At 39.6% G+C, this 12,078-nt stretch overlaps 1 protein-coding gene across 1 annotated transcript in view; it reads right to left on the bottom strand.

Moving 5' to 3' along the window:
* Positions 1-12,078, bottom strand: part of chn2 (chimerin 2) — a 41,678-nt gene that overhangs the window by 22,936 nt on the left and 6,664 nt on the right. The window contains exons 2-4 of the mRNA XM_066683820.1: positions 5,676-5,714; positions 3,137-3,192; positions 1,733-1,764 (exon numbers count right to left, since the gene is read on the bottom strand). Coding sequence (XP_066539917.1) covers positions 1,733-1,764; positions 3,137-3,192; positions 5,676-5,714 — 127 coding nt within the window. The remainder of the gene's footprint in view (positions 1-1,732; positions 1,765-3,136; positions 3,193-5,675; positions 5,715-12,078) is intronic.

Raw genomic sequence — 12,078 nt, 5'->3', positions numbered from 1 at the left:
GGGTTCAAATCAGGGGGGCCGTTCCTCCCAATCACACCCCTCCAGGTCTCACTGTCATTTCCCACGTGAGCGTTGCCCAGCAGAACAATGGAGTCCCCAGACTGGGGTAACCCCCATCATACAGGTGCTAAGCCGGGGGGCTATGAGTAAGCCCACTCCTGCCTTACGGCTCTTACCCTGGGCAACTCCAGAGTGAAAGAGCCTCCAGCCCCTCTCAAGGAGATCTCAAGGTTCCATCGCCCATACTGTGTGTCAACCTTGCTCAGCAGTTCAGGCTCCTTTCCCACCAAGGTAGTTAGAAAAGTCAGTGGCGGTATGGCCCCGGGGTGGATGAGATACTCCCTGAGTTCCTCAAGGCTCTGGATGTTGTGGGGCTGTCCTGGCTGACACGACTACAACATTGCGTTGACCTTGGGGGCAGTGCTTCTCGACAGGCAGTCTGGGGTGGTGGTTCCCCTTTTCAAAAAGAGGGACTGGAGGGTGTGTTCCAACTATAGAGGGATCACACACCTCAGCCTCCCCGGTAAGGTCTATGCGAGGGTAATGGGGAAGAGAGTCAGACTGATAGTCTACAACCAGTCTACATATGTTTTGTGGATCTGTAGAAGGCATTTGACCATGTCCCTCTGGATATTCTGTGGGGGGGTGCTCTGTGAGTATAGGGTACGGTACTGGGCTCTTTGCTACGAGCCTTCCAGTCCCTGCATAAACATAGCAGCAGATTTGTATGGCTGGCAGTGAGTTCGACCTTTATGGACAGAATTTCTCGGCGTAGCCAAGTTGTGGAAGGTGTCCGGTTCTGTAGTCTCAGGATTCCATGTCTGCTTTTTGAGGATGATGTGGTCTTGTTGGCTTCAATGAGCCGGGACCTCCAGCTCTGGTTGGAGCAGTTTGCAGCTGAGTGTGAAGTGGCAGGGATGAGAATCAGCACCTCCAAATCTGAGTCCATGGTACTCAGTCAAAAAAGGTTGGAGTACTTTATCCAAGTTGGAAGAGATCCTGCCTCAAGTGGAGGAGTTCAAGTATGTTGTTCACGAGTGAAGGAAAGATGGAGCGGGAGATTGACAGGCGGATCGGTGCAGCATCAGCAGTAATGCGGACTCTGTACCGGTCCGTTGTGGTGAAGAGAGAGCTGAGCAGAAAAGCAAAGCTCTAAATTTATCGTTCAAATCTACGTCCCAACCTTCACCTACGGTCATGAGCTTTGGATAGTGACAGAAAGAATGAGATACAAGCGGCTGAAATGAGTTTCCTCCTCAGGGTGTCTGGACTCTCCCTTAGAGACAGGGGAGTTCGAACATCCGGGAGAGACTCTACTCCTCCACGTAGAGAGGAGCCAGTTGAGGTGGTTTGGGCGTCTGGTCCGGATGCCTTCCTAGTAAGGTGTTCTGGGCATGTCAAATGGGGAGGAGACCCCGGGGAAGACCCAGAACACGCTGGAGAGACTACATGTCTCGACTGGCCTGGGAACACCTTGGTATCCCCCTGGAGGAGCTGGAAGAAGTGGCTAGGGAAAGGGAGGTCTGGGTTTCTTTACTCGGACTGCTTCCCCCGCGACCCGGACCTGGATAAGCAGTAGATAATGGATGGATGGATGGATGGATGGATGGATGGACCTCTAAGAGTCTTGGATTACATCTAATTCCAGTCATAAATGACATCTCGCCTCAGACAGATGCTTTTGGAAAAAAGAATGAGGGTGCTGATAATAATAATAAAGTTAAACACTCACTCCCGGCCATAGTACTTGGGTCTGCTCTCAATCTGAAAAAAAGAAAAAGATAGAGAGAGAGAGAGAGAGAGAGAGAGAGAGAGAGCACAAATTAGTGTGACCCATTACAGATATTTTCAAAATCACATCCTCCATGGACAAGTGTTCACAAATCCACTTTAGAGCTGGCTTTATATTTAATCAGAGAGCTTTAGGCCAGGAGCGTACTGAGACATATATTAATGATATCCCTTAAGATTTAGTCTAATCAGTCACTTTGTTAAATAAATAACTGTGCAAACATGCTCTACTTCTTGTAGTAAATTTGCCATATGAACATTTAAACACCCACTGATGTTCCATAACATTATACAATATTTAAGGTACACCCATGCTGTCTCCACAATCACTGACAGTTTTATTTTTGTACATTCACCATAGAGACATACTTAGGTGTAGTTAGGAATAGAACTGACTGTAGCACAAGTTATCTACACTGCAGCCACTCTAGCCTCCATGAGTGGAATGAAATAAGATAGGACCACTGCAGACCATGTATTACTTTGGGTGGGGGACACTGGTCATCAGTGACAGCAACAGTTCAGTGCATGTTAGTGGATACATTTCGGGTATGGGTGTTTGGGTTTGTGGGTGTTTATAAACAGTTCTGGTTCATGCTAAATTGAGAATAATTATTTAAGCAAAACTATCCCTAGAGAAGTGGGCAACAGATCTATAGACCATACAGGAGCACTTTGCAGTACAGACTGTAGTCCACCTGTTTCTCTGCATACTTTCTTATCCATATTTCACCCTGTTTTTCAATGGTCACTAACCCCAGAGGACAACCACAGAGCATGATTGGTGGAGTGGTTGTATGCAGCAGTAGGTGGTGATGTGTTAGTGTTTAAAAAATCTAGCAGCACTGCTGTGTCTGATCCACTCATACAAGTGCAATACACACTAACACATCACCACCATGTGAGTGTCACTGCAGTGCTGAGAATTATCCACCACCCAAAAAATACCTGCTCTGTGGTGTTCCTCTGGGGGTTCTGACCATTGAAGAGCAGGGTGAAAGAGGAAAAAGAACATATGTAGAGTAACAGATGGACGAGAGTCCATTGTAATTGTTGAACTACAAAGTGCTCCTGTATGGTCAGTGGAGCTGATAAAATGTACAATGAATTTAGGGACAAGGTAAGTGTTCATAATCCAGTTATTGTTCAATGTATATGCCATGGGCAATCAACTGGGCTTCGTTTTCATTCTAGTGCCTTTCATGATAAATGAACAACAGGTATGTTAACTATAATTAGATTAGAATCTTCAGGGGTATGCAGGTTGTAACAGCACTGATCCCTGGTCATTCATTGCCAAGCAAACCAGATGCAGAAATGTATATTGTCCTGCACCTTTACTGACCTCCTGGGAACATGTGATTCTCTTTGGTCTCGGTGCCTCCTGCTGTAGTTGGTACACTAGAAAGGTACAGAAAAAAAGTTGTCAGCTACTTAATCCATAAAATGGTAAATAATTAGCATCTCACCCAATTTCTACTGTACAGGTGGCATTAGCAGCTAAAAACGTAATTTTCAGAGTATAACAATAAAATAGCGATTGGTCATAAAAATTGCATATGATCCAATCAGATCCAATCATAAATGTAATTCATGGTTCCCCAATATGCACTCCTTTCTGTGCAACCTTGATGAATAAGGGCCAATATGTTTTAATGTTTATTGATACTAGTCCTAATGCAATTTTATACAGAGAGAAATTAATCCCAATGCCCACAACTCAATGAGCTGTGTACTCCCTGTCTGTTGCACCACATCAATATATAGATGCCAAAAATAACTTTAAACAATGCCATAACCACTTCTGTTTCCTCATAGAACTTATCAACATTTCAGAACCAAATGTTATCACTGAGCACTGGAAATGTGGCACATTGCTGCATACAGCAGACTGATCTCTGTTTGAAATTGTAGTGTTCACTGTGCCCCGTATTATCAGTCCTTCTCTGCAAACCAGAAAATAAACCATATTTCCCAGGGTCCTACATGAAAGTGAATGTTCCATAACAGAAGGCCTCCAACCACATGATGCTTGCTTATTTATTAATCTTCCCTTCTGGAAAACAGTGCTACACCAGCATATGCCATCAAAGCATGCGGCTATGGATTATGCATGTGTGCCGGTTAAAATATAAACTGCAGGCTCTGCAGGAGCTGAGCCAATAAATCAGCACTAACAGTTATTCAATAAGAAAATGCAGGAGATCAGGGTTGTTTGGCTGCAGAGGTTGGTAACAGATCATTGGTGAATCTTTTCAAGATCACAAGGTTTGGAGGTAATGCTTTAAATGCATCTGTCATCTTGATCATTAAAAAAATATATATTTATATTATTCAACTCCTCCTGGACAAATGAAGACTTTCTGTTCTTGACTGTTATTGCAACATAGTTGCATAGTACCATTTTACTAGCTACTAAGGTTAATTGGCAGTTCTCCACAAATAATGAAATAATGAGATTTTTATCTCATTCGTGAGTTACAAAGTTTTAAGCTGCTGATGACAATTTGCATATTATAATATTTAAATGTTTTGTGGTTTTAAGATTCTGACCTGCAACTAATGACTTTATCCACTCTATCCTGTTCAATATCCATTATTAGAGGTTTGAGCTACAGCCAAAAAGACTAGTTCTGCAGTGGCATATGGATCAAAGTGTTGAGAGCAGCATGGCTGTATGGATTAATCAGAAGCTAAAAACAACAGCAGATGTCCTAGGGCACTTTAGGGTGACATGAGCTAGAAGTGCTCTTGATGACTTCATTAGAAAAACACGCTGTCCTACAGAGGAGCATGATGCAGAGGCAAAGAGATGCTTGGACTTGCAGCAGATTTGCCGTGTGGGGAGTAGGAAGTGTCCGGCGGCTACACTGTGTTTTTGTTAGGGACACTTAGGACAAGCAACAAGGCCTGGACATCATCCACCAACACGACAGGGACATGGCAGGCTCCCGAAATACCACACAGTGCGAATTGAGGACTAAATCTATTTTCTCTGTTCATTTTCAATGCTTTAATCTTAAATTTTCTTCATGCATAAAAATCAAATAAATGTGTATAAAACATGTGAGACCTGTTATTATTATACAGTTCTGTATAATCTATTACAGAGAACTGTTCTCAATTCTTATACTGGGCATTTTGATTTAACCTGTGTACTACCATTTTGTTTTTGACTGTATTATTGGGTAACACATGTACATGCAGGATGTATGTTCACTGTTGTGAAATTTGCATTTTCATTGTTGATTTGACCTACATTGATTAATTTAATATTCATTTCTATCAGTTTTGTGATGTGGGACTGCCACTAACCTCTCCTACTGCCAGTTTAAGTCCCTCCTTTTGTGTAACCACACTGGTGTATGCTGCCAAAATCTTACCTATGTAAGATTACCTGTTTTTATGCCTGGGTTGCCTGGTTTCTTTAACCTTTTAGTAGTAGTTTTGGCCATTGTCACATTCAAGAAAGTTTATAACCTTTTTGTATATATTTTTACATTCCATCAGTGCTTGTTATGCATTTTGTGAATTTAGAAAATTTGCATCAGGTTCAAAATCATTGTTGTGGCTTTTTAAGTACCGTAGGCGAGGTCACGTTCCACTGATGTCATTTCCACTACATGGGAAAACAGTGGAGTTCTGAGGGGGATTATGAAATGTTTGTGTGATAAGAACTATCCATTGTGAGTCCAATCCTGTGGTTAGGAGCTACTGTTTCATTCAGGGTTTACACACACACACACACACACACACACACACGCACACGCACACACACACATTACCTCTCAGCTGACAGAAAAGGGAAACACTAAAACTCAATGTAATGTTACTGAAATGGGAGTTTAGCATAGAGTCTGAAAGCAGAATAAAGCACTACTTACAGTAGGATTTCCATATTGGCGGTTGGTAATCTTCAGGATCTGTGAAGCGTAAAACAACAAAACAAAAAAGTCAGATCAATACAGTGCAGGTCCAATTGCCTGTGCAGGTCATGTACCTACGAGCAGAAATATGGTTCTATCAAAAGTTTATTCCCCTTTCAATAAGTCATTGGCTTATTTTGTGTCACTGATGTGATAGGGAGTCTGTTTCGAGGTTATTACATTGTTTCATTAATGAGATTTATTCTGCTAACAGAATACACCCTCACACTCCTGCCAGTCCTCTTTCAAATCCCTGCAGGGGGCATGCCTTTTAATGTGATTCTATTTAGTCCCCACACTCAATGAGAATCAATATACACACATTCACGCTATCCCTCACCAGCTCATAAACACACACCTATACTCACCTATACACTAATCTCTCTCTCTCTCTCTCTCTCTCTCTCACACACACACACACACACACAAATATGCCTGTGCATAAATGTGTAAATAATCGTGTTAATAAAGTAACAAATCAAAAAATGTTTCATCATTCGGTGCTATGAATGATACTATGAAACAAAAGTGTAACTTTGGTATATTTAACAGGCATATTTAATTATATACGATCTCATTTGTTCATCATAACAAAACGTCCAATACAAACTATATTTAAATGTAAAAAATATCTATCAACTCAACTATCCACAAACCTTCCATATCCAAATGTGATGTCTGAATATAAAGTTAATTTAGCTAGCATTCATCAGCCAAGAATAATTCAGCAGATAAATTACTCCATATAAAACAACGCCCCCACATATCAGTAACCAACAGACATTCAATGATTAGCTTGTTGGAAGAGAATATCAGTCAGCATGAATCTAATTTGTGTGTGCTTTCAATTCTGTATTTCTGTGCTGAGGTTCAGTTGTGTTTTTCTGGATTCTACTTTTGCTGAGTCACTCTATGTGCACTTTATGACTACAGAGGTCATGACAAATGCTGGATAACTAACATGGGAAGTCCACTGGAAGCTGTGGGTTGAGATAGTGATGGGTGCTTACAACGTTGCTGAATTATGTACTTTTTAAGCATTTTTAGTGAAGCATCTCTGGCACACATGGCTTGGCTTATAGGCCTAAAGAAACTGGGTAAAGACACGATGAAGAAAATCATGGTAAACACAGTACACACTAATGGAAGCACAGAGGGAAATGTGGAACTTTCTCACGTTTCTCACATTACTGAAGAAGAATGTGCTAAAATGAAAAAATATAGAATGAGTCTGAAACAAAGTACATTGAATTAAAAATAGCTGAACATTTCTACTGTCTTAATTATGATAAAGGAAAGAGTAATATTGAGCAGTATTGAGTTGAGTATGTTGCATTTGATTACATTAGCTTGGGATGTGCATTTCTATGGGATGTTTATGGCAGCAGGAGCAATCTGGTGTGTGAACAGAAAGAGATTAAACAGTGTTTCCTTATCAGGAAAGCAGCAGGCCTTCTGACCATCCATCAAAAAAATCAATACTATCTTTTAAGACATTCTGCCCAGTAAGTAGAACGAGATAGACATTCATTGCCTATGAGAAACTCTGTGTGTGTGTGTGTGTGTGTGTGTGTTGTCTAATTTTGTATTCCTTGTGTATGTACAGTGAATGAAAATTATGTCCTTAATATCTCAAACCGGAAATGTGAGAAATATCTAAGATTTAATTTAATTAAATGTAGTCTAAGATTTAAATAATGGCATTTATTGGCGCTCCTACTTTAAATGATTTAAGCAACTACCCTTTGCCAACATAATTGCAATAAGTCTTCTCCTACAAAACTTTACAAGACTTCAGATTACAGAACAAGGAACCACATCCACATCCTCCAGGGTCTTAGGTCCTCTCTTTTAAACTGCTCTTCAGCTAACTTTTCCCAGAATATAAAATAAAGCAAATAAATAATAGTGTGCTGAACTGTGCATAAAAACGTGATACAAATTTGTTCATTTTAAAGAATGTGTTCAAATATGTTTATTTAAAAATTTAACAAAACATGTCTTTGAACCTGGAGCTCCTAAAATTTTGCATATGACTGTAATTACACTGACATGAGATTCTTCCTTAAGAATAACACCCACTAACTTCCAGGTTATCACTAATGTGCTGAGAATAGTCCACCACTTGGAAATAGGTCAGCAGTGGTCATATAGTGGTCCTTTCCATGGACAAATGTGGTAGAGGGGTGTTCAGATGGGCATAATCAAATACTGTATATCTATAATGTGCTTTTATGTGGCGGTAAATATGGAATTGGTTAGACCTACATAATGATCTGTTAACTCAGATTCTGCCGCTGTCCAAAGAAAGGCATATATGTCCATTGTGTGGGTCTTTAGTTTGGTACAACATTTGCAGCAGTCCTTCACACTGTGTGTAAATTTCATGTTGAACAGACCAGTAGAAATGCTCCAAAATTACTTGGAATAAACTTTTTTTTTTACCTTGACTTCCACTAAAAAATTAATAAGGTTTTTCCTTCTCCAATAAAGTTACTGTTTTTGAGATAATTATATAGTATTTAGACTGCTTGCCAGTGAATAAAATGAAAGGCTTTTGCTTTAAAATAGTTTTTTGGTGAAATTTACTATTGAGTATAAAAGAGTGGTAGCATACATACATACACTGCATATACATGTATGTCTGCTTTTCTGTGCATGCACACTGGTCTCTATGGATTGAAATCTTTTTTTGGTGTCTCACTCGCTGTCAGCACTTTTAGCCTGCAGCTGTAGTCAGCGCTTTCCCACTTTACTGCCTACACACTCAAACACAGAGCACATACACACTTGTACGTTTTCCCTCAAAAACACAAAAGCACAGACAATCTCAAGCTTTGGCCAGAGCAGCTGTATTTTATTCCTACCCAACACACCACAAACCCCTCAAACACAAGCTCCATTTGTGAGTAACAAGATCTTCTGTGTCCTGTCTTTTTGTATTTTCGACTGTCATGATCATAATCTCCTATTACTAATGCATTAAGTCTCCAAGGCACTTGACACATTTCAGCAGCAACACATCACACTGTGTGTGCAAGGCATTTTAATTCTTCAGCCATGTTTTCAAACTGAGCAGCATTGAATTTTCATGTGCTAACTGCACCAAGCTAAACAAACACTTGGATCTAAAATATAAAACATTCTGGCAAAGAATACATTGCACACTATCTATTTACCTAACAAGATCAAAAAGAATTTATCACCATCTCAAGCATATACAAATGTACACAAACATACCAAGGTTATCTCATAATACAAGTGACCAAGATAAGGACTACACATTGCACTGACATTGATCATGATATGATTCCGGTATCAATGCACATATTAGTATTACCTATAACTGTAAAACTAGTATTCATTTATAATAAACATATAAAAGCTTTGACACAGTAAGCTTTAAAAAAAGTCTAGGGGACATGCCATCCCACTGATACTCTGTCAGAAAAAACGTCACTGTGGTGGTACCCTCAAGGGTAAATATGATGTACCTTTAGTTAGAGAATAAAATTGTACCTTATTCTATATTCATTGTAGATTTTAATTTTATGTTGATTTCAAAGTCCCAATTTCATCTCCAGGACAATGTTCTTTTACACAGTTTTATAAAAAAAGCTTGCAAATATTCCCCTGTCCTTCTGATGAAGAGAATGTAAATGTACCTTCAGTGAACACAACTAGACTTTAAAACCACTGGTGTGCATTTAAAGTTACATTTAGCGTTTGTACTTTTAGTGACAATAATGCACCTGTTCCATACTTTTTTCAGAATGCAGGATACGATTTTTTAAATAATCTCCCTACCACTCATTCCCTTCTCATGCACGAGAGAGTGAGACACTGATAAATTAGTGATTATTTTAAACACTCTTAAACAGATTGTCACTCCATATGTCCTTACATGAGTACAGGTTTTGATAGGATTCAGAGAATGTATTGTGTATAGAGGCTGTAGGGCACTGAGTATTGGCAAACTATATAAATTAGTCATTTTACTGCAAACCATTTGGAAAATGTGATTTCTTTTGATCACTTGCCAGGTGCTCACTTTCATAATCCATCTGTTTTAATGAGAGGGGCCTTCTGACTCTGTTATTTCACCATGGCACTGCATGGGATGTAGATAGTATTAGAGTCCTATATACAGCTGCTAATGTACAAGTATCAGCTCTGCCACACAGTCCATTTTGTTCAAGTAAGGGTAAAGTGTGTGATGTGGAAATTAATTAATTACATATCATCGCTGTCCAATGAAAAACATGTATATCCCTTTTTGTAGATTTATAGTTTATTACATCATTTGAACACACTGCGTAAAAACATGATGAATGGAACAAAAGAAATGCTCCAAAATTACTTGGAATAAGAGGTATGTGTTTTTCTCTGGGTAGGAAGCAGTTACAGGAGATGTACAGGTGAGTAAATTAATGAATGAATGGTAATATCAGCTTGCTTATATATATATATATATATATATAGCTATACATGTATACACATACAGGGATTTTGTGTGTTATCTTGCACTAGTGCTATTCTTGTTTCACATCCTTGTCTCCACCTTGCATTCCTTATCTCAGACCCACCCCACGATAGTCATTTACAAGCTTCTTAGAGACAGATAATTCAGAGGTGCTTTGTATTCTGCCCTTATATTTAAAAGCCACACATCCTAATCTTTCCTCTCTATCGTCAGTATTATTTTCTGTATTCCAGTTTGCCGTTGTACTGTGATTAAGTGTTGCCATGTTTCTATCCTGTTTTCCTTTGTGTTTAATTTCTCTGTTAATGTTCTGCATTTGATTATTGTTTTTCTTTGTTTATATCAGTCCAAGCTTCATTTTTAATGTTCGGAATCTTTTTTTAATCACTTACATTCAAGCACTTTTTTAGCATTATGTTTTTGTATATAATAAATGCATCTTGCAGCTGTTTCCTGCTTCTACGCCTGTGCTACACATAACATCAAAACATTAATATTTGGAAAAGTGTATGACTAAATATATAAAAGTGTTACATTAGTATAAAACGCAACTATCATTTTAACAAATTATTGTTCAATATATTTCTCTGATGAACTAACATGTTAGCACATCATCATCCACTGAGAAGAAGTCTCCAACAGTATTCAACCATGAAGCCCCTTTCACACATGCACAGTAACCCAAAACCAACATTTTCTTGATTTTACCCAGAGGAGCTATGTGTTTGTCTGCAAATGTGAATAGCATTTTTACTGGACCTTAACCTTATGTTATCCTGCTAGCACCCCACATACACAGTCCAGGTTATGTCTGAATGTCTGAGTGTCTGTGTGAATAGAGCCGCTAACGTTCCGGAGAATCATGCTAGACACACTGCATCATTGCTGCCACAAGATTATATTAATGCATTGTTGTAATTGTTGACCCAGAAAATGTATATCAGAGCATTGCTCTAAATAAAGGATTGTAAGTAACACTAGATGTAGACACAGCTAGAGTCCTGAAAATACAACCATAATGTGTATGTTCTTCTTACAGACAAGAAGAAAATAGAATATTAGAAGTTTATTGTGCTCTGCTCTGGAGTTTGTTGACAGCGTGGCTTTCTTTGAGGACAGCAGCGAGGAGTGTTTGCTATTAGGAAAAAAGAGACAGGCAGCCACAGATGAATACAGTGTGGATGGAGCTCGCCAAGGACAACAGCCTTGAGCTGAGATGGTTTGTGCCAAAGCAAGGATGCGATAAAAGCTTCCATGTTTGCTGTGTTCACTCATAGGAGCAGCACAGGTGTGTATTTGAAGTATCTTCCCCATGGGTTCAGTCAGTGATGCTCCTGAGTGATGTGTATGGGATTTTCTTGCGTAGGCAGCAGTCTGTCAGGCACCAAAAACTGGCAGGGGAAATTATTCACTGAGCTTTTCCAACAGGCGACGGCTGCTTTAAGGAGGGAGCTTTGGCTGCTATCTGGAACACACACACAAACACACACTCACTCTCACACACACACACACACACACACACACATACAAATGTACAAGTACACACACCACACACACACACTCAACATCCTCCTATTTACTTTCACTGCCTCTGTCTCTTTCCCAATTGTTTTTTATCTTTCTTGATTCCTCCGTCTCTGTCGTGTGCCCACAGCTTCCCATATTCTCTGCCTCGCTGCTGTCTCTTATCTCTCACACACTGTAAACGTATTTGAATATGAGCACATAGAGCACACACACACACACACACACAGAGAGAGAGAGAGAGAGAGAGAGAGAGAGAGAGAGAGAGAGAGAGAGAGAGAGAGAGAGCTTCCATGCAAGGCTAAAGGATGGGAAACAAATCTCATTTTAACAGACATGCGTTTGTGACCTTTA

This window comes from Hoplias malabaricus, chromosome 10 (genome assembly GCF_029633855.1).
Source record: "Hoplias malabaricus isolate fHopMal1 chromosome 10, fHopMal1.hap1, whole genome shotgun sequence".
In the NCBI taxonomy this organism is placed as follows: domain Eukaryota; kingdom Metazoa; phylum Chordata; class Actinopteri; order Characiformes; family Erythrinidae; genus Hoplias; species Hoplias malabaricus.
The sequence above is the reverse complement of the archived record's forward strand: the minus strand, read 5'-3'. Positions and strand labels throughout refer to the sequence as shown.